The 20,514-nt window shown below is 44.5% G+C and overlaps 1 protein-coding gene across 1 annotated transcript in view; it reads left to right on the top strand.

Moving 5' to 3' along the window:
• The window catches only part of PTPRJ (protein tyrosine phosphatase receptor type J), a 139,965-nt gene that overhangs the window by 81,194 nt on the left and 38,257 nt on the right, over positions 1-20,514 (top strand). The window contains exons 2-3 of the mRNA XM_080642001.1: positions 17,746-17,770; positions 19,285-19,509. Of these exons, the coding sequence (XP_080498127.1) occupies positions 17,746-17,770; positions 19,285-19,509 (250 nt within the window). The remainder of the gene's footprint in view (positions 1-17,745; positions 17,771-19,284; positions 19,510-20,514) is intronic.

Raw genomic sequence — 20,514 nt, 5'->3', positions numbered from 1 at the left:
CCCCCCCCCCCCTGTTTTTTTACATAAAAGGAAACCATGCCCCCTGTGGAAATTATGGCAAATACAGAAACATATCTTTAAAAAAAATGTTGCCTGTAGCCTACTACCTGAGGAGACCACTATTAATGATTTGGTGTGTGTCTTTTAAGGATGTTTTTTTTTCTTTCAGTATTGTTTTAATGGCCTAAGGTAATTTAGTTGATGTCATATTGTACAGATAGAAATTCTTCTATAGACATGGATGCATTGAATTCTAAGGCTGTTGTGAGCATTTACTGAGATAACAGATGTGAAATGCTTAACACGTAGTGATGTTCAGTAAAAGAAAGTGACTTTTATGGAGCGTGGAGAGCAGAGGGGCTCCAGGCCTGGCTCTGTTACTTCCTAGCTCCAGGGTCTTGTCGCAGCCACTGATGTGCAGGGCCTCTATTTCCTCATCTGTAAAATGGGGCTAGTTTTCGTCTTCCCTGGATTTCCCAGAGAAGATCCTTGGAGCTGCCTTCCAGCCAGCTCACAATAACATTGGCTGTTATTACTCAAGATAAATGTGGGAAAACACATTTTAAAGCAAAGCAGGTGTTTAGTACCTTCCCACCCCCCCGCCACGCCCTTAGTCTTAGTGGTTCAAGGAAACTCTCTTTAATTTACAGCCTGTTGAATGGTCCTGTGTCATTTGGGAGCAGCCCTCGAGGACATACACAGCATGTCATTGTCCTTGCTGTCCCACACAGGTAGTGTCTGCCACCTGGTCTATCTTTCATGAACGAAGGCCCACGGCCCAGATGCTCTGTACCTTCTGCTTCTTCCGGACACATTCTTTCCTCCATCCCCTTTCGGAAGGCAGTTAAGGTGGTCTCTCCTTCCCAGACTCCAAGTCCACACTGGCTGCCCTTCTTGAAGCTCCTAGCACCCAATCAGAGACTGGCAGCCTAGCTTTCATTTCTGCCCTTTCCCCTCAAGTCACCATAAGGAGAAGGCTTCGGCGTCGTGTCAATGACCAGAGTTGAACGCAGTGGCTTTCCTCAGAGACAGGTCTGTGCCATCAGGGCGGCCTTGAGCACCTCCATGGTCCTCATAGCCCTGAGTGGGTGCAGCTGGTCCCCAGACCCATGCCCAGACCTGCCTTGGTCTTGCAGGTATCCCCCTGAGCTCTGCAATGCTGCCCTTGTTTCTGACCCACTGCACCGGTGTCCTGGAAGTCTGGTTCATGTGACCAGGAATGAACTTTTCTTTCCGGAAAAGAACATGAGCTCTGTGTGGGTGGGGTCTGAGGGCCCAGCTCTCCCTATTGGGGTCCCTTGGGTATCCACTCCCCAGAGCAGTCAATCCTGCCACCTGGGCTCTGCATGGCTGTGGGCATGTGGCAGTGCCCAGTCTTTATCCTGCTGGTGCATCCCCCTTGGGATATCCAGCATTTTAGGAAACATGCCCAGGCACCCCCTCCCTGAAGAATGAGCATATGATGAAATGCTGATCAAATCAAAGGCCATTTATCAGACCACATTCCAAAGACTGACTCAGGAGTTCAGATGAGGGCATCCACCTGTTTACCTCGGAGAGGCTCTTCAATCTGAAACAAAGCCAAGGCCTCCTTGGTAAAAGGTACTGAATTACAAGCACAGTAGTCAAGTGGACACGTATTAACCCACCACCAATTATTTCATTTACCTGTGTTCCCTTTTGGCCTATCACTTGCCTACCCCCCAACCAGATTCCCACTATCCTGAACTATGTTTATTATTTTCAACATTAAAAACTTTTAAAAAAATATATTTTATTAATTTTTTACAGAGAGGAAGGGAGAGGGATAGAGTTAGAAACATCGATGAGAGAAACATTGATCAGCTGCCTCCTGCACACTCCCTACTGGGTATGTGCCTGCAACCAAGGTACATGCCTTTGATTGGAATTGAACCTGGGACCCTTGAGTCTGCAGGCCGACGCTCTAGCCACTGAGCCAAACCAGTTAGGGCTCAACATCAAAAACTTTTAAGAATATATTTGCGCCTAAGAAATACATTTTTACTTTTGCTTATTAAGGAGGTACCTCACACTGTTTCCTGTGACTTGCTTTTTTCACTCAGTATTGTCTAATATTCCATAGTGTGTGTTACTGCAGTTCATTTACTTTTATGGGCATAAGCTATGCATTGGTGTGTTACCCTGCAGTTTATTTATCTATTCTCCCGAAGAGTGGGTATTTGGCTTTTCCCACTTTTGTTGGTTGTTGCACATGATTTGCTGTGAATGTTCCTGTTCAGGTTTCCTGATTCACGTGCAATGAGAGTTTCTTAATTTGTACAAATCCAGTGGGTGTAAGTGATATATTTTGGGGGCTTTATTTTGAGCAGCTATTTATAGCTTTATTGGTCACTTGTCTTTCTTCTATGAAATGTTGTTCAGGTCTTTCAATCATGTTATTGTTGTTGGGTTATTTGCGTTAGCTTATTGCTTCATTGACACTCTTTATATATCCTGAGGATTAATTCTCTGTTGGCTAGATGTACTGCATCTCTCTTCTCTCTGTGACTGTCTTCACTTTTCTTAAGGTATCTTTTGAGAAACTGGTGTTTTTAGTTTGGAATGGGGTCAAATTTATTAATCACTCTTTTATGATTGTGCTTTTGGGTATTGCTTAAGGAATATTTCCTTATCCCGAAGTTATAAAGACATTCTCCTCTATTTTATTCTAGAAGTTTCAGCTTTTATAATTATGTCTTTAATCTGTTAAAAAACAACAGCTTTTGACATTGGAGGCTACCCATATGCTCCTCAGTACCACCAGCTTAACTTTTGATGACACCCCTAGGAATAAAACCGCTGATCTCGGTTTAATTGAGATGAATTATTCAACTTTCACCACTTGCGGCTACACATCTCACTGAATCAGCTTTTTATTGATTTTGTGCAACCAAATAGTAACCGAGAAATGGATGAGGTGCAACACGTGATTTCAGGTGTTTACGTTTGCTCAGGTTGCCGTTTAAAAAATAGATCCGTGCTCCCGAGTAAACCAATGCAACAAGTTGAAATTTTAAAATTAAGGCTTGCTAATGATGTTGGCCATCTTATCTGGCTTTATTTGGGTTTCACCTAAGATTTGGCTGCTCTAAAATAATACAGAGGGAAGGCGCTGCTCGCCCATGGCTCCTGCAGCCCCGACGCCCCAGGGTGCAGTGTTCTTTGATTATGTGTCAAGATGAATGGTGCAGACCTTTGACAGACTCGCGCTGTGGCTGGAGCGGGCCCAGCATTCGCCGCTGACCTCGCCATCCCAAGCGAGCAGGTGTTGCAGGAGCTCCGTTCCCTCTCAGCCCTTCCTTTTCCCTGGGGGGCCATCTCCTCCCGAGGAAGATAGATGCCTGCCATAGAAGAGCTGTTAATAGCACTTACTCTGTCTTAATCCTTTTTAATCCCATTCACATTTCAGTGTCTGACACTTGGCAGGATGTCAGAAGCCACAGTGCAAGCAGGGAAATTTCCCTTTGAACAGTGGGGACCCAGTAAAATTGTTTTCCTGATGTTTAATTTGTGAAAACATGTAAGAGTGTAACATTCCCTCCTAGATCCCAAATAGAGTGCCAGCAAAAGATCTTGCCAAAGTGACCTTTCTGAAGCTTTTGATTACCTTATTTTATCAAGCTTACTAAATACTACAGTAGGATGTCCCTGGCATATTAAGTTTACTGAATGGGGAAATAACTTCAACAGAGGTTGATGTCTGAAATCAAGTGTGATCTGTCTGATGGCAAACCTGTTGGGAGTTTGGAACTTACACTCTTTACACTCTTGAGTCTCTCCTTAGGCCCTACCTTCTCACGAATAGGACCTGCCTGTTTCCTTGCATAGCTAATAAAAGGAATTTGGAGAATTCCAGGAAAATGCTGGGAAGACTGAGACCCCAGTTGCTATTGACATCTGTCAAATCTGAGATTATGTGGGCCGGTTTGTGGTGTCTACTGTCATGGATGTGTGCATGTGAAGCTTGTACATGGCTGTTGAGAATGGTTGTGGGGTGCAGAAGCTCTTGGTAGCACAGAAACTCCCCAGTGTTAGATTCTGGATCAGACTTGGGGTCAACTTCAGGGTAACACGAGGACAGATGCCCAAGAACATGCTGTCTCTGACTTCTTGGCCTTTTTCTCTGAGTGCCAGCCTTCACTGGGTGGAGATGGGTCTTGTCTGGAGGGGGAGCCCTTTCTACCATTTGGGTTCTAGCCCAGCCTGGGAATGAGGGCTGGCCGAGGGGGTCCACACCATTGTGGGAGAGAAGGCTGGGAGCTACTTGAGGAGCATTTGGGGTTTGAGTCAGTTGTGTCTTTGAAAAAATTTACCCATTTGGACTTGTCTGTGGAAGCAATTAGGGAGATCACAGGACCGTTTCTGATTCCCGATTCTGTACAGTGTCTATTCAGAAAAATAGAAAACAGTCAACTGGAACAGGGGATTATTTGAGCACACACAGAGTCCTGTTGTCTCTGAGGCATGCCCTCAGACAATTTGCCTTTTAGTGAAGTTTCAGCCCATGAAAGGAAATAAAAAGTGTCTTATTAGATGGCAAAGAAAGATGGACTGGACTTATGAGACTTTGAGAATTTTAGCTTTTTCTTTGTTAATGCAAACTTTGGAAGAGGGTGACTTTTTAGATAATGCAATTTATTTGTACGATGCAGTAATTATTGTTAATAGTCAATAACTATCTTCAACTGGGTAACATGCCTGTGGTGTGTTGTGTATCTTTTGTTCAAAGCTAAACTTTGCTACTTCTGAAGATCAGTGTACCTTAGGGATATAACCAGCTCACATTTATTAAGCATTTATTTTGTACAAGACTTTATGGATGTTCTTGCTTGCCATGATCCCGGGAAGTCAAGTAGAATATGTGGAAACTAAAGTTTCCAGAGAATTGGTAATGACCCAGTGTTATATACCTAGTGGTGGAGATTTGAACCCAGGTCTGCCATCTACGTCCATTCTTCTGCAAAATGCTGACTCATTTGCTATATGTCTGGCTGGAACCCAGCACAACTCATTGCTATTTACAGAATATGCTTATATTTCTCATGTCTCTCATGTATGGAATTTCATTTCCTGAAAGCACGGAAGGAAAAGTAAGGGATCCACAAATGCAAACAGTAATGTGCTGTTTGAACAGATGGTGTGGAGTGACGGAATATTGGTCTTCTGGCCTTGATAGGAAAACGGTTCAAGTTCTTGGTTAGTGAGGAAAATCACTCTTAGCCTAAATTCCTACATAGGCTGGGGGAATTACTCTCTACGATTTGTTGGATTGTTGGATTTGTTGAAGGGATCATTGCAAGAAGCCGCCCGAAATTTGCAACGCGTCCCAGGAAAACACTCCCTTTGGGCACCTTTTCCACCCAATAGAGTCTGGTTTTAGCCTGGAATCCTCAGGATGAGGCCACTCCCTTGTTTAAAGACCATTAAAGGATGTCTTAAGTTTATTCTGGGTTTCCTCAAACCAAACCAACTCCCAGCTCATCCCCTGGAGTTGTTCAGGGACTTCCTGGGAGCGTGCAGGTTGTGGCTACTTCAGACCAGAGGGAGTCTCTGGTTTGCATCATCTTGTCTCACTATCCCTTTAAAATATCTTAAGCCAGTGGTTCTCAAACTTTGGAGGGTGAGTCAGGGCCGATAAAGAACCCAGAGACCCAGGCTATTTGAAGTAGGACAGGGCTGGGCCCTTGTATTTTTAACAAGTTCCCCAGATGGTTCTGATACCTACCCAAGTGTGAGGACCACTTCTGTGGACTTTCTTGCCATTGTATTTTTCTCTCACATTCTTTGATGTGAATATTCTCTTTTGTTTTCCTGCTGTCCAAAATCAACCCAATTCTCTTGTCTAGACCTTGTCCCCACCCTCATGCGCTCCACCTGCCACACTGCGCACAGCCTTCCAGCCATCAGCCAGTTCAGGCGCTGTGCTAGGCCTGAGTTATATAGTTCCCAACTTCAAGGGGTTTCCAGCTGGAGAAAGAGACACAATTAAGTAACGAGCAGTAAGAGGTGAGGCTGGGGGCTGAGCATAGTACAGAGGAAAGCTCAGGCTGTGCTGGGGAATTGAGTTTGGCCAAGTTGTTGGGCAAAGGAGGGAGGGAAACGACTCATTTTCTAGGTAGTAGAACCAGTACGAGTCAGAGTAGGGGAGGGCTGCACAGATTATTCGGGGAATTTGAGGTATGTCGATACCTGGAAAAATGTGACTGAGTCGTGAGTTCTTTCATGACTCACATTTTCCTTTATAATAGGCATCGATTTCATCTGCTGAAAAAAAAAAAGTGTGTGTTTTGAAAAGTTCAGAAGGAGATGTAAAGTGAGGAATGTAACATGTTGATAACCTCACCAAATTAAACGGTTCCTAAAAGGAGAGAAAAAGTCAGTTGTTTATGTCTTTTTCTCCCTTTCCAGTCTTTCAGCACCTGGAGACTGTGTACCTAATGATCACAGGGCCTGGCATATAGTTTCAGTCACGGAAAGCACGGCTGAATGAATGAGTTTCAGACCCAGGTACTTGGGACAAATTACTATGCCTCTCTGGGCTTCTGTTTCCTCAACTCTAAATAGAGACGGATTGCCACCGATAATCCCTAAGGTCGTGTCCTCCTTTGTGACTTACCACACATATCCCAATGGCTTATTCTCAAGGCCCCGAACTTCACACACATCTATTCAGCGTTACCCAGCAATGGCCAGGCCAACTGTGTTCTAGGCCTTGGAGACCCAGTTAAAACCCACTGATCAGCTGAATGAGCACGTGACAGGGGAGGCCAGGTGCTGGGCCAATTGGACATGAAGTGTGTGATTCCTCTTATGTCTATGCTGCGAGAGAGGGTCAGACTGCAGGTGTGTTGGGTGCCTGAGGATGCCGCTCCGAGAAAGCAGCTCTGTGGTCCATGGGTTTGACCACCAGGCACCATCCTCTGTCACCAATGGACCATTATTGCAAGTTGTTTTATCTCTTTATGCCCTGTACTCATTAAGAAAAAGGTTGTTCCTTTCCATGTGTTAGGAGCCGAAGTGTTCCAACTAGAAATTCAGATTAGCATCTGAGATCCTGTGATTTTAAACGGAGTTGACTGAAATCTAGCCAAAAGTGAAGAAACAATGGCAACAATGATAGAGTTATCTTCTCTTAAACATTTGCTTTTGCGTCAGACGTTATTTCATTTAATTCTCCCACATGTTGACGGAGGGGACTGCTGTTATGGTCCCTATTTTCAGATGAGAAGATGGAACTTTAGGTTAGTGCTCAAGCTAGTAATTGTGGGAACCAGGACACGGAACCGGCCCCATCCCACAGGCTCAGGCGCTGACCTGCTGTTGGTCTGCCTGCGGCTCTGTCCCGGGGAACTATGTGATTTAGGGTCGTGGTCAGCACACTACGGTCCTGAGGGCCGAATCTAGCCACTGCTTGTTTTTGGGTGGCCTGTGAGCTAAGTGTTTTTTTTGTTTTTGTTTTTGTTTTTACATTTTTTAATGGTTGAAAAAAATCAAGAGAAGAATATATCTTATGACAGTTGAAAAGTAAATGCACATTTAACACGTACGATTCAAGTTTTATTGGAACACAGCCATGATCATTAATCAGTGCGTTATCTGTGGCTGATTTCACACCACGACAACAGAGTTATATGACGTGCAAAGCCCAAGATACGTGCAAAGCCAGTAGTGTCTGGCCTTTTACGGAAACAATTTGCCAACCTCTGGTTTAGGGCAAGAATTCTTTAGGCTTTATGGGTTATTGCAAATCACCTGTCGCCTCCCAGTGCTGTCCTCACTGGTCCTTGCGGGGAGAGGGGAGGCCTCCGCTAAACCAGCTCTCCAACAACCCAGTGTTTTCTGACTCCCAGTCCTCGTTTCATTGTTTGGATATAAAATAAAAGTGTTTACGGTGTGCAGTCACTGGGTTGATAGTACCTGCTCCAGGAGACTAGCTAAAGTGCCATTTTATCAAAGACCAGGCTCTTAGTGTGGAGGACGATGTGGCTTTGCCATGGAACATGCTTTGTGTGCTGATTGTATTTAAGTTATTGTTAAAAGCCGAGTGGAGAACAATTGAAGTTTCTGTGTTGTCTGGATAATTTGAGTACCGTGCTTTTTCATTGGAAGGGATATCGTAGGCAGAAAAATTTGTATAAGGACGGGCCTGTCACCACCACCTGTGCCTTCTGAGCCCACCCTGAGACGGTCCTGTCACGTGGGGAGGAGTGGGGGTCTGGGTCCTGTTCGCTCAGCTAAACTTGGGAGGCGCTCTGGCAATGTGGGGGTGGGGTTGATGGTGGGTTTGCAGAGGGTGTCGCTGTCTGTAGGTCGATACAGGATGGCCTCAGTGCAGCTCTGGCTGTGATGGGCAGCGGGAGACAAGCACACGGCGTCTGAGAATTTTAACCCAAGTTCTTGCTTCTGTGTTAGCAGAAATTCCTTCTAGTTCTTCTTTTTCTTAGTCTTGTTGCAAGACAGCTCACCCTCCCTGCGGGTCACCTCTCAGCCTCCTGTCCCAGCCTCTGCTGGTGGGAATAATTGTAACACTAGCTGCCATTTGTGCCGCACTCACTGTACGTTTGTTAAGTGCTTCCCATGGATTATATCATTGAAGACTTGTCATAGCAATCCTATGAGGTAAATACCATTCATATCTTTTTTTTGTTATGAAAATTCTCAAACACACATCCTTCCCCACCCCCCTCCCATGCTTATCTTACTTATCAATACTTTTCAGTACTTCATCCCAGCCTTGCTCAGGTAGGTGCTGCTACCATTACTACTGAGAGAGAATGAGGGGCTCACCAGGTTCATGTAGCTGGTTGGGCTGGACTCCAGAGCGTGACCTCCTGATTCCTGTACTCTCCCATCTCAATGACTCATGTTTGCTGCTGTTTATATAGCTCCTACTATGTGCTGCTTAATCCCCCTCACATCAAGCCTACAGAGTAGATGGTAACTTACAGCTGCCAGATCTTAAGAAGCGAGGTTACTGGCCCTGACTGCTTACTAATCGGTGGTAGGGTGGAGGTGGGGAAGGTTCCATGAGGAACAGCCCTGAACATAAAAGCACTGAGTAAGTGGTGGCTATTAGCTATTTTTATCATCCTCTGAGGCGGATGGGCAGTGTAGGAGGGAATTGGTGGGATTTATGGAGTGGTTTTATTATTCAGATTCAAGAAGAGGAAGTAAAAGTCTTCAACTGGAGCATCAGAACTCTCAAACCCCATTTTGTACTTTTTCGGGGTGGTGATGGCATGGGGGCAGGTCTGGGGATGAGCAGAGAATTTAGGGGAAGGCAAATGATGCATTTTTTATTCACAGCATGCACACTGTTCACATTTGACCTTGTCCAGAGAGCTCTTCCTCCAAGAGAAACAGAGGGTAAACAATTCGTTAATAATGGCACCCCATGAACTTGATCACCAGGTACACTTAGGAGGAGTTGGGAACATGAATAAATGGAATGGGCCAAATAATGAAAAGCCGTACCTTGTCTCGGTCTTTCATATGTTCGCGTTTGAGAGAGAGGGCGAGCAATGAGGGTGCCATGATGCCAACTGCCATCTGGTCTCAGCATTGAGGTGACAGTACCAGGAGGGTGAATTCCAAGCACTTACCCATTGCAAGGGGGAGTCGACAGATCCAATTAGTTGTGGTCAGTTAAGAAAGCCAGAACTCTTCATCTTTTTTTGTTTTTAAAAACTAAAAATCAGGATTTTTGAAATGCTCCCGTCTCCTAATTTTTATTTTGTTTTACTTTTATTAATCCTCATTCGAGGATATTTTTACATTGATTTTTAGAGAGAGTGGAAGGGAATGGGAGGGACAGAGAGAAACATCGATGTGAGAGAGACACATCGATTGGTTGCCTCCTGCATGTGCCTCGACCAGGGCTGGGGATGGAGCCTGCAACCGAGGTACATGCCCTTGACTGGAATCGAGCCCAGGGCCCTTCACAGTCCAAGGGCTGATGTTCTATCCACTGAGCCAAACCAGCGAGGGCCAGTCTCCCAATTTTTAAATACTTGCTCAAGATTTTAGGAAATACTGTGGTAATATATCACATTTACACCTTAATTATATACAATTTTTATTTGTCAATTATATCTCAGAAGAGTTGGAAAAAATCACAATGGGGAAAAACAGGATAGTGTTTTAATGGAGATAAATAAAAAACCAAATAAACACTGGATAAAATAAAGCATGTCCGTGGGCTAGATTTGGGCAAGGGAGCTCAAATTTAGGACCCTCCCCCAAATTTATTATATAATGTGGTGAAAGGGCTCAGACAGGGACCTGGGCCTGCCAACTGGGACCCTCTCTAGAGGTGAGGAGACAGGCCCTGTGCAGGGATTTGGGCTGTAGTCTCAGTGTTGGGTGTCTGGGTCGAGTTGCTGAATCATTCTGGGACTTATTTTATTCCTTTATAAAGTCAAAGGGTTTTCAAATTATCTTCCTTAGATATGTCAGGAGGTCCATAAGTGTTTGTTTTGAGTTTCATTAAAAACATGGTCCTCCCTTCCAATTTGGCTGTGTTTAAAATGGAAATATGGCCCTGGCTGGTTTGGCTCAGTGGATAGAGCGTTGGCTTGTGGACTGAAGGGTCCCGGGTTGATTCTGGTAAGGGGCACATGCCTGGGTTGTGGGCTTGATCCCAATTGGGGGCATGCAGGAGGCAGCCGATCAATGGTTCGCTTCCATCATTGATGTTTCTGTCTCTCTCTCCCTTTCCCTTCCTCTCTGAAATCAACGAAAAACCTATATAATAAAAGCCTAATATGCTAAGTGTCCAGTCGTCTGTTCAACCAATCAAAGCGTAATATACTAATGATAGGCTAAGGCCGCTCAACTGCTCGCTATGATGTGCACTGACCACCAAGGGGCAGATGCTCCGACTGGTAGGTTAGCTTGCTGCTGAGGTCTGGCTGATCAGGACTGGGCAAAACGCCCTGAAGCCCTCCCGCCATCCCTTGTCGGCTGGCCAACCTCCCGTGTTACTCCTTAGCCCCGATAGTGCACTGGTGGGGTCTCTCAGCCTGGCCTGTGCCCTCTCGCAATCTGGGATCCCTCGGGGGATGTTTTGACCCAATCTCACAGGCCAGGCTGAGGGACCCCACTGGTGCACGAATTCGTGCACTAGGCCTCTAGTATATATTTAAAAAAATAAAATGGAAATATGTGTTACAGCAAATTTTAATACATTGGAGAAGACCAGTGTCTTTACTTGGTTGTTTAGTAATTATATTCAACATAAAACTAAGATGCTCTTGCTGATGTAGTTCAATTGTTGGGCATTGCCCCATGAACCAATAGGTTGCTGGTTCAATTCCCAGTCAGGACACATGCCTGAGTTGTGGGCTCAATCCCCAGTAGGGAGTGTGCAGGAGACAGCCAATTGATGCTCTGCTCTCATATCAATGCTTCGCCTTCTCTCTCCCTCCCTTCCTCTCTATCTAAAAAAATAAAATAAAATAAATCAATAAAAATATTAAAAAACAAAAAACCAAACCAAAATATCTCTAAAAATCAATAAAAATATTTAAAAAACTAAGATTACTTGAACTTTAAAATAAATATATAATAACAAGACTTGCTTTTATCCAAGTATGCATATGTATATGTATGTGTGTATATATATATATATATATATATATATATATATATATACATTTATATATGTACAGACATATATGGAATATAGAAATCTGTGTATATAGTTCTTAATGAGATTTGTTTTGAAAAATAGTTCTGCTAAAAATACCCATGGAAACTTCTGGCCTGGGATTCCAAGGTCATCCTCAGTTCTGCATCTCAAGTTCACATAGCCTCACCAAAATAGCCCCTCTGGTAACTTTTTTCTCTGTGCATTTGGAAGAGTTCATCATGCCTCCAAAGCTCCCAAGAGGGAAGAGATGAGCCAGCTGGTGGTTTGCAGGCTGGTTGGTGCTCATCCCCTCAATCGAAGCCTCGCCCGGCTTTTCGAGGATGCGGAATTATGGATTATCATGCCCACCCTTCTCCATGATTCCTTTTGATGACAGCATCATGTGGAGGGAGTAATTTATTTGCAGATGAAGTGGAGTAAGCTAGCCCATTTTCTCCTTGCTCTGCCCAGTGTCTTGTGCTGTGGGTAGCTTGCCATGCTGCCTGCTAGCCTTCCTGTCCCCTGCCTTTTGGATCCTAGAGTGGTCTTGGATGCCAGGTGCTCAGGCCACTACACAATGTCACAACTGCCTTCTGGGAAGTTTCTTATAATGGCGTTTATTGCCTGGCTTCTGATTCAGTGGGAGAGCCCATTCCGTCTACTATGTTCCTGATCAATGATTTACCTCCCAGGGGCCAGTTTTACAGGGAGCTGTCGGATAATTTCACAAGGGAGATAAATGAGAGCTAGGAAGAATGATGGCCTTTCAGAATTGAAATCTGTGCATGTTCCAAATTCCACAAAATGCTACTTGATTTTAAAAATTGCTTGAAGCGGTTCACATTTTGGTTAATTACGTCAGTGGGTAAAAATAACTATTGTCATATGGTGTGTGGGCTTGGTTTTAGAAGGATAAAGAGTCTATTGTTACCCATTGTGTTATGCAGTCACTTTATTACCCACCTCTAAAAATTGATCATGTAGAATAGAAAGCCCAAAGTTTGCCACTAGCTTAAATCCAGGCTCCTCTGTGAATTTAGCCTCAAACTGCTTCCTTTAAGAGCAGTACAGAAACCTTTTTAATTCAGTCTATCTAAGTGGGTTGATAGAACCCGTTCCCAAAGTGAGGGTTTGTGACAGGTGGCCCTGAAATTGCCTTTGGGTCCCATGGCCTCAGCTGAGATTTGTCCAGAAACGAACCAGGTTATTGCTTAAGGCCAAGACTTCAGAGTCAGGGAGACCTGGGCTGTTACCTCATTAGTTGTAAGATGATGGATCTGGAGCTTAACTTTTCCAGGGCTTAGTTTCTTCATCTGCAAAATGGGGATTAACGCAGTTCCTGCCTCCTGGGATTGTTGGAAGACTTAAATGAGATAACACCTGTAGTGCAGTGATTGGCCAATAGTTAGGGCTTAATTAATATTATAACAGGTAGAACCAAACAGCATTAAATTTCCACTTGGAGTTGCTCTTCAGGTGGAGTTTTCTACCATTCTTCTATATATCACCTTCAAGCCACCTGTCCCCCAAGCTCCCCAGGTCATCTCCCCATCCCCCATTTTCAGCTGGTGGTTCCTGACTGTCCACATTGCATGTTCATGCTCTTTGGTTTTTCTTGCCTGTGAGCTCTTGGTGAGTCAGAAACACAACCATAAGTGCCCTTGGAACCATTGGCACCTACCCCAGGGCCTGGCACAGTGCAGGCTCCAGGAAAAGGCATGGATGGCAAGGGGCTCAGAGCCTGGAGAGCTCCTAGGGGCTGGAGTGGTCACAGAAGGTCATCAAATGAGTTAAGGGTGACAGCGTTGGAGGTTTGATGAGGCGGGAAGAAGGCTGCTAGGATGGGAATGTAGGAACCTTGTCTTGCTTAAACCTCAAGAGAACTCAGCTGTGGGATCTGTATTGCATGTATCCTTTGGCTATTTTATAATTGATGAAACAGATGGCTTGGTGAGACCCTCAAGCCCCAGAGCTCACAAGTATTAGAGCAAGTTGAACCTGAAGCTCTTGATCACTGTGTTGGGCTGTACCTACCAGACTCATGGTTCCTCAGCAGTGATGTGACATGAGCTCTGTGCCCTGCATCTTCCCTGTGGCCCTGCAGACCCCCACCTACCCATCTCCACCCTGCTCTGCCTAAGGGGGGAGCCTGATTTTTTCTGCACCAGTGGGTGCTGGGTGCCCTTGGGCTCCAGCTTCCTGGCCAAACGCCCAGAAGGAGGACCCAGCTGGAGATGTGGGAGAGGAAGTCCTTGTCCTTTATCACTGCTGCTGCCTCAGGATTTTTATTTTTATATTTTATTGATTTTAGAGAGAGAGAGGAAGAGGGAAGGTGAAGTGAGAGCGAGAGCGAGTGAGAGAGAGAGGTATCAATTTGTTGTTCCACTTACTTATGCACTCATTGGTTGACTGAACCTGCAACCTTGGCGTATATGTTAGGGACAGCGCTCTAACTAACCGAACTACCCAGCCACGGCTATCTCAGGATTCTTGCCGTCTCTTATTGGTTTCCCTTACCCCACCCACACCCTTGAACACAGACCCTTTTGAACTTTCCACACTTACCCTGGTTGAGTGTGTCTGTCACCTGTCCCTGCCAGGATCCTGATGAATACTGGCGTATTTTAGAAAGCCTGATCTAGCCCTTTATTTATTCTTCACTGTGCATTGAAGGGAGAGGCTAGGTGAGCGGCAGCCAGGTGTGTGGATGAAGGAACAGGGCCTGTCTCTCACCTTTGCTGTTCACAAATGGAGGTTTTGGCCTTTTAGATTCCAAGTGAGGGATTATAGATGGAGTCACTGCAGTGCTCTGCCAGGATTAAAAATCCTGAGGCAGCAGCAATGATAAAGGACAAGAACAGAAATGTAGTGCAGCAGATATAACCCTGCTCTGTGTGTCCTGAGAGCAGCAAACAAACAAACAAACAAGTAAATAAAATGGAAATGGTCTGAGTTCTTATCAGCCCTGGGATGAGTCTGATTCTGTTATTTAGGGCTGCAGGTTATGAGGAGTTGGTTTAAGGTAGCCACAGTATGGAAGTGGGTAGTCAAGGTGTATTGGCCAGGAAAGCATTTTTAGGACATGGCCATTGAGTGCACCCAGGAAGGATGGAGGAGGGAGGAGTCAGAGGTTATTCTGATGTTTATAGACGGGAGACAGGTTTAATGGTACAGTCATACAGAGAGGGACTCAAAGAGAGAGAAAGAGATTATGTATGGGTCCATTTGGGTGTGTTTGTAGGAGAACGTTTATATTTGCAGGAGTTGGGGGTAGAATTTAGAAGTTTTAGGTAAATGCAGCTAGGGAGCTCCCTGTGAATAGGTGTTGTGTAGGAAGAATCCATTGTTCAGAGTGGACCACTGATGTGATGGCTATGGCTTTGGCCGAATTGGGATGGCATTGAGGGCATTGTTAATAGTTTTGTTTTCTGTGGGGTCCAATTTGGGGAACTGCTGGTGGTTCCCGAAGATGAGGAGAGAGAGCTTTGGCTCATCAACATAACTAAAAAAGGTGTGAAAAAGAACATACCTATCTATGGGAGAGGGCAGCTATGGACAGGCTGGGAGAATCAACACCAAGGGTCAGCTCCTCAGAAAGGAGGAGGGAGAAGACTCTACTGTGTAGTGTTGGGCATTTTGGGGTACAGTTAATGCCCAGCCATCTGGTTGACCAATGGGTTTCTACTGCACCTGGGGTGTGAAATAACCAAAGTCCTTGGCAGAACTGAGAAACAGTCTCATACCCTTTTCTCATATGTCAGTTTGTCTTCCTGCCAAGTCAGAGAGCTTTATCTCTCTCCATCATCTCAGGGGTTGCTCCTTTTTTTTTTAAAAAAAAATATTTTTATTGATTTCAGAGAGGAAAGGAGAGGGAGAGAGAGAGATAGAAACATCAATGATGAGAGGATCATTGATTGGCTGCCTCCTGCACGCCCTCCACTGGGGGTCGAGCCCGCAACCTGGGCATGTGCCCTTGACTGGAATCGAACCTGGGACCTTTCAGTCCGCAGGCCGACACTCTATCCACTGAGCCAAACCAGCTAGGGCAGGGGCGGTGGTTGCTCCTTTTACCCAGCTATGGGGGACTGCATAAGCCTTGGGTATCTGCAGATGACCTTGGGTGACTTTGTAGAGGAGTGGCAAGAAGGAAGGTGAACTATGAGTACTCCATCTAGGTCAGGTCAGAATCTTAGGAGAGAAGGCATTGGAGAAGCTTGGCTAGAGTGGTTGAGGTGAAGACAGAGGTGAAGACCTGGGTTCTGGTTTTGGTGCTTCTTCACCAGCTGTGTGTCCTTGGGTAAGCCACCTGCTGTCTCTGGGCCTTAATGCCCACCTCTGTAACTGAGTTGTTGACCAATTATTGAAATATTTTGGACACTATGAGTTTCAGATTGCTCATTGGTTTTGTTACTAGGATCTGAGCCTTGTTGTTGTCATTGGTAAAATGGGGGTGAAAATACCTTGTAGAGTTGCTGTGAAGTTTGAAAGGTGATGATGATAGCAATAGCAGCTACATAGATGGTTTAATTTCATCCTCACTGCAACAAGGCAGCTGTGATTATCATCTCTGTTTACATATGTAGATACAGAGGAACAGAGAGGTCAAGCTACTTGGCCCAAGTCACATAGCTAGTAATGGTGGCACTGAATGATTTCCTACAGGTGGTCTGGTTCCAGATCCCATGCTCCTAATCGTGATTCCATGACCGTGTGCTCAGACACTGGATGTAGAGGAAGCCTTGCTCAGTGCCTGGCACACAGTAGGTGCTAGATAAGCTAGAGTTCCTTCCTTTTTATCCTCAGAATGCATTTGGAAATGGAGGTTCCCATAGTGCTTTTTGTCAGGCCTTCGCCTTGTCCTGGAATCTTGGGGCTAATCTTTCCCCATCTCTGGACCTTTGGGTTTGCCTCCTCGCTAAAATGGGAGGCTCATTCTTTTCTTCAGTGGCATTGATTGAGTCCCTGCTGAATGCACCAGTCTAGCCACAGGGCACAGATGAGGCTTCTGTTCTCATGCAGCGTATACTTTGGTTGGAGGAGACTGAGAGCAATTGAGGTGAATGCTGAGGAGAAAACACACTAGTGATGTGATGGAGAGTGAGGGGCACTAACTTCCACTGGCTGGTTGGAGAAGGACTCATTGAAGAGGTGACTGTCATGGGAAGGTCTGGGTAGAGTGTTTTGGAGAAGCCAGTAGTAAATCTGTAATTCTTTAAAGGGGAAACCAGTTTCAGCAATACTGTGAGGGCATGAGGGGGTGAGGAGATCAGAGAGGCCTTATTCTGTGGCTCAGAGTTTGAATTTTATTCTTAGTGTGATGAGAAGTAGGGGAACATTTTTCCCACTAGGGTCCCTTTTGATTATTTTCCTGTTCATGATGACCCTGCTTTGAAAAATCCTGTTAACCACAAAAGTCGTGTTTATTAAACCATAGAACACTCAACTTAGGCTTTTAAAGTATGGGGAAGTAATTTATGGATCACAATGAATATCTTTGAGGACCTCTAGAGACCTAAAGGTGACAGATGGAGATACTGTCAACTAAACAATCTTAAAGACCCTGTGTTTCAAACCTTCATTCTTCACAAAGCTGCATGCCATAGGATTAAAAAAAAGATTACTGCCACCTCTTGGTACAAAAAAGAAGATGAATTTTTGCACAATGAAAATCCCAAGCCCAGTGTATTTCTTCGGTCCCACATTTGGCTTTACACCCTGCAGTTGAGACCTGGAAATGGCTCTGGGGAAGGGTGGCCTGGTCCTGCCTTCCTCTCTTTCTGGGTCCTTCTAACTCAGTTCATGATGGAGTGTCAGGAGGGAGTGTTGGATGTATCTGTGAGGACAAACACTGGCAAGCCAACAGCCGGTCAGCCTTTGTATATCTAACCAGGTGAAGCCATTGCTTGTCCTTGACCCACCAGTACACTGAGTTCCCGAATTCAGTGTCCCCATACCCTAACCTAGGCGAGCAGGCCTTAGCTTAATGGACTTGTTAGCACCCCACCCCATTATTAAATTCTCAGCTGCTTATTTCTCATTTGCATTTTCCGAGGCTGAGTGAATCTGCTGACTTCCGTTTTCTTTTTCTGTTACAGATTTTGTGCACAGATGCCTGTAGTAGTAAGTACCACTTCCCTCTCCACTCTTGTGTTATTTGTTACTGCCCCCTGATGGACGCAGCAACATTAATAGCAATGTGAAAGTCACAGAGAATGTTAATTTGTGAAAATTCAGTTTTCAATTGTTCTTTAAATGTGTCGTGGGGGTTGAAATGGCTGGTGAAGGAAACAATTCAATCCATTGTGCAACATGGACAAATAAAAAATTTATATTTTCTGTGATTTTTTTTTCCAACCTATATCCATGGGTGATTAAAAAGCTCCCACACAACTTAGTTGAAACCATGATACCATGATGCAGTATGATTTGTTTTATGTGCTGTGATCCTATAAGTATTTTCTTGAGTTGTTACATTGCCCCATGATTTTTAAATGGTGTACAGGGTTTGTATAACCTTTAGAAAACCAGACAGCCTTTTGTGTATTTTGCTTCCATGTGGGGGGCTTGGTCCCACCCACTAACTCTAGTGCTGGCCCATTGAAGTCCTCCCTAGTCTATAGTAAAATGAGAAAAATAAGGATATGAGAATAAGTTTTTAAAAAATATATTTTTATTGATTTCAGAGAGGAAGAGAGAGGGAGAGAAAGAGAGATAGAAACATCAATGATGAGAATCATTGATCAGCTGCCTCCTGGAGGCCCCCTACTGGGGATCGAGCCTACAACCTGGGCATGGGCCCTTGACTGGAATCAAACCCGGGACCTTTCAGTCCGCAGGCTGACGCTCTATCCACCGAACCAAACCAGCTAGGGCGAGAATGAGTTTTTAATGAAGCTAACTATATTCAGTTGAAAGTACTGCCTATTTTGGGATTATGTACTTAATAAATTTTTTGGTTGTAAAACGTTTCAATAAGAAATAAAGATAATAGTACTTGGTAGTTTTTAAAAATGTACCTTTTTGGAAAAAGTTGGTAGCTTTTGTCCTCAAAATTAGGGGACTTTTTGGGTGATCACTTAGTAAGTTAAAATGTCTAATCACTGGGTTGTATGCCTGAAACTAATATAATATTGTATTTTAACTGTAATTAAAAAATAAAAAATATTTAAAGGCAACCACTCCACTAATGCCCCCCCAAAAAGAAGGGGGGCACTTTTTTTTTCTGGGATTGGTAAAATCCTAAAGTCTGAGAACCACAGAGATAAAATAATTAGACTGTTCTCAGAGCACCATGTAAAGGGGACAGATCACGCTGAAACCTTCTAATAAAGAAATCTCAGTTAATTACAGTAATTATACCAAGGCTGTGCAAACAATGGGAAGAATCCTGCAGTTGCTTTTTCTGCCTAGTTAATCAGCTTGGTCAATAAGCTTGTACTTCTAGCAGATTTGAATCACTGGTGTGAAAGAAGAAAACCTCTATGCATAGAGGTGATATTTTGGAGCAGAAGGAAAGATGAGGGAACAATGATATATTTAAAAATGTATAATAAAAAACACCTGTTGTATAGCGAGTGTATGGTGGATGTGCCATTTTATTAGTTTGCATTTTGCTTTTCTCTTCTGTGTACTAGGTGTCCCCTGTGAGCTGGGTCCAGTCACATCTACCACCACTGAGATTCTTGTCAGTAAAGCACCAGAAAACCTTTCACTAATAGCCGTGACCGATTTGAGCCACCAGAATCCGCGGCATTTCCAAGTGAACAGTGACAGCATTACTTCAGTTGCGGGGCTGGCTCCTGGGACAAACTATTATATCAGATACTCAGATGGCTCTATCTGCTGCCAAGTGTGGACAAGTGAGCAAGACTCTTCCTTTGGGGTGGATTGCGGGGTTTAGAGAATGTAAATGTCTTCATACCAGCAGTGTATGTGAGATCTCTTTATTTGAGCTTCAACAGTAAAAATGCAAACTTGTTGTATCTCTCTTCTCCCCATTCTTGGCCCTGTTGCCTGGCTGGAGGGTATCCCGACTCTTCTGAGAGCTGCTCTAACCCTCTTTCTGCCTGGTCTTCGAGCAGTACTTCCACAGCTGAGTGCAGGTGTAGATTCAGAGGCCCAGGCTGGCTTCCTGGCTCTGTCGGTTTTGAACTCTGGGCAATTCCTCTTAGACATCATCTTTATTAAAAACAAAACAAAACAAAACACACCACACCAACAAGCTATACACACACATTTTATTTATTAAATTTTTTTTTTTATTGATTTCAGATAGGAAGGGAGAAGGAGAGAGAGATAGAAACTTCAATGATGAGAGAGAATGACTGATTGGCTGCCTCCTGCATGCCCCAAACTGGGAACCGAGTCCACAACCCAGGCATGTGCCCCAACTGGGAATCAAACCATAACCTCCTGGCTCATAGATCAATGCTCAACCACTGAGCCACGCCGGCTGGGCGCACACACATTTAAAAAAAATATTTTAAAAAGTGCTTTATTTTCTAAACCATTGAAACACAAGAACTTGCTTTCCTAAAAACTTCCCAGAATCTCTGTACGAACTAACAAAATGTAGTTCTCAACACATTTCTCCATCTTTAAAACAGATCCGTAGCCTTCCTCATGAAGTTGTTGTGAAGCATAAATGAGCAAATGTATGTATGTACAGCACCTGGCACGGTGCCAGGAACATGGTCCCCAATAGGGCTGCTGCTTTTGCTGCCTCCACCACTGTGACCTTGGTTATCATTTTACCACTCCCCTCACCACCCTCAGCATTGACTGTAATGGGCACCATAGAGATAAGCTGCCCCTCTAGCAACAGGAAGCTCAAGTCTGGAGGGGCTTTGAGGCATGAAGTGTAA

Source organism: Plecotus auritus, assembly GCF_963455305.1.
Source record: "Plecotus auritus genome assembly, chromosome: 9".
NCBI lineage: Eukaryota > Metazoa > Chordata > Mammalia > Chiroptera > Vespertilionidae > Plecotus > Plecotus auritus.
The sequence above is the reverse complement of the archived record's forward strand: the minus strand, read 5'-3'. Positions and strand labels throughout refer to the sequence as shown.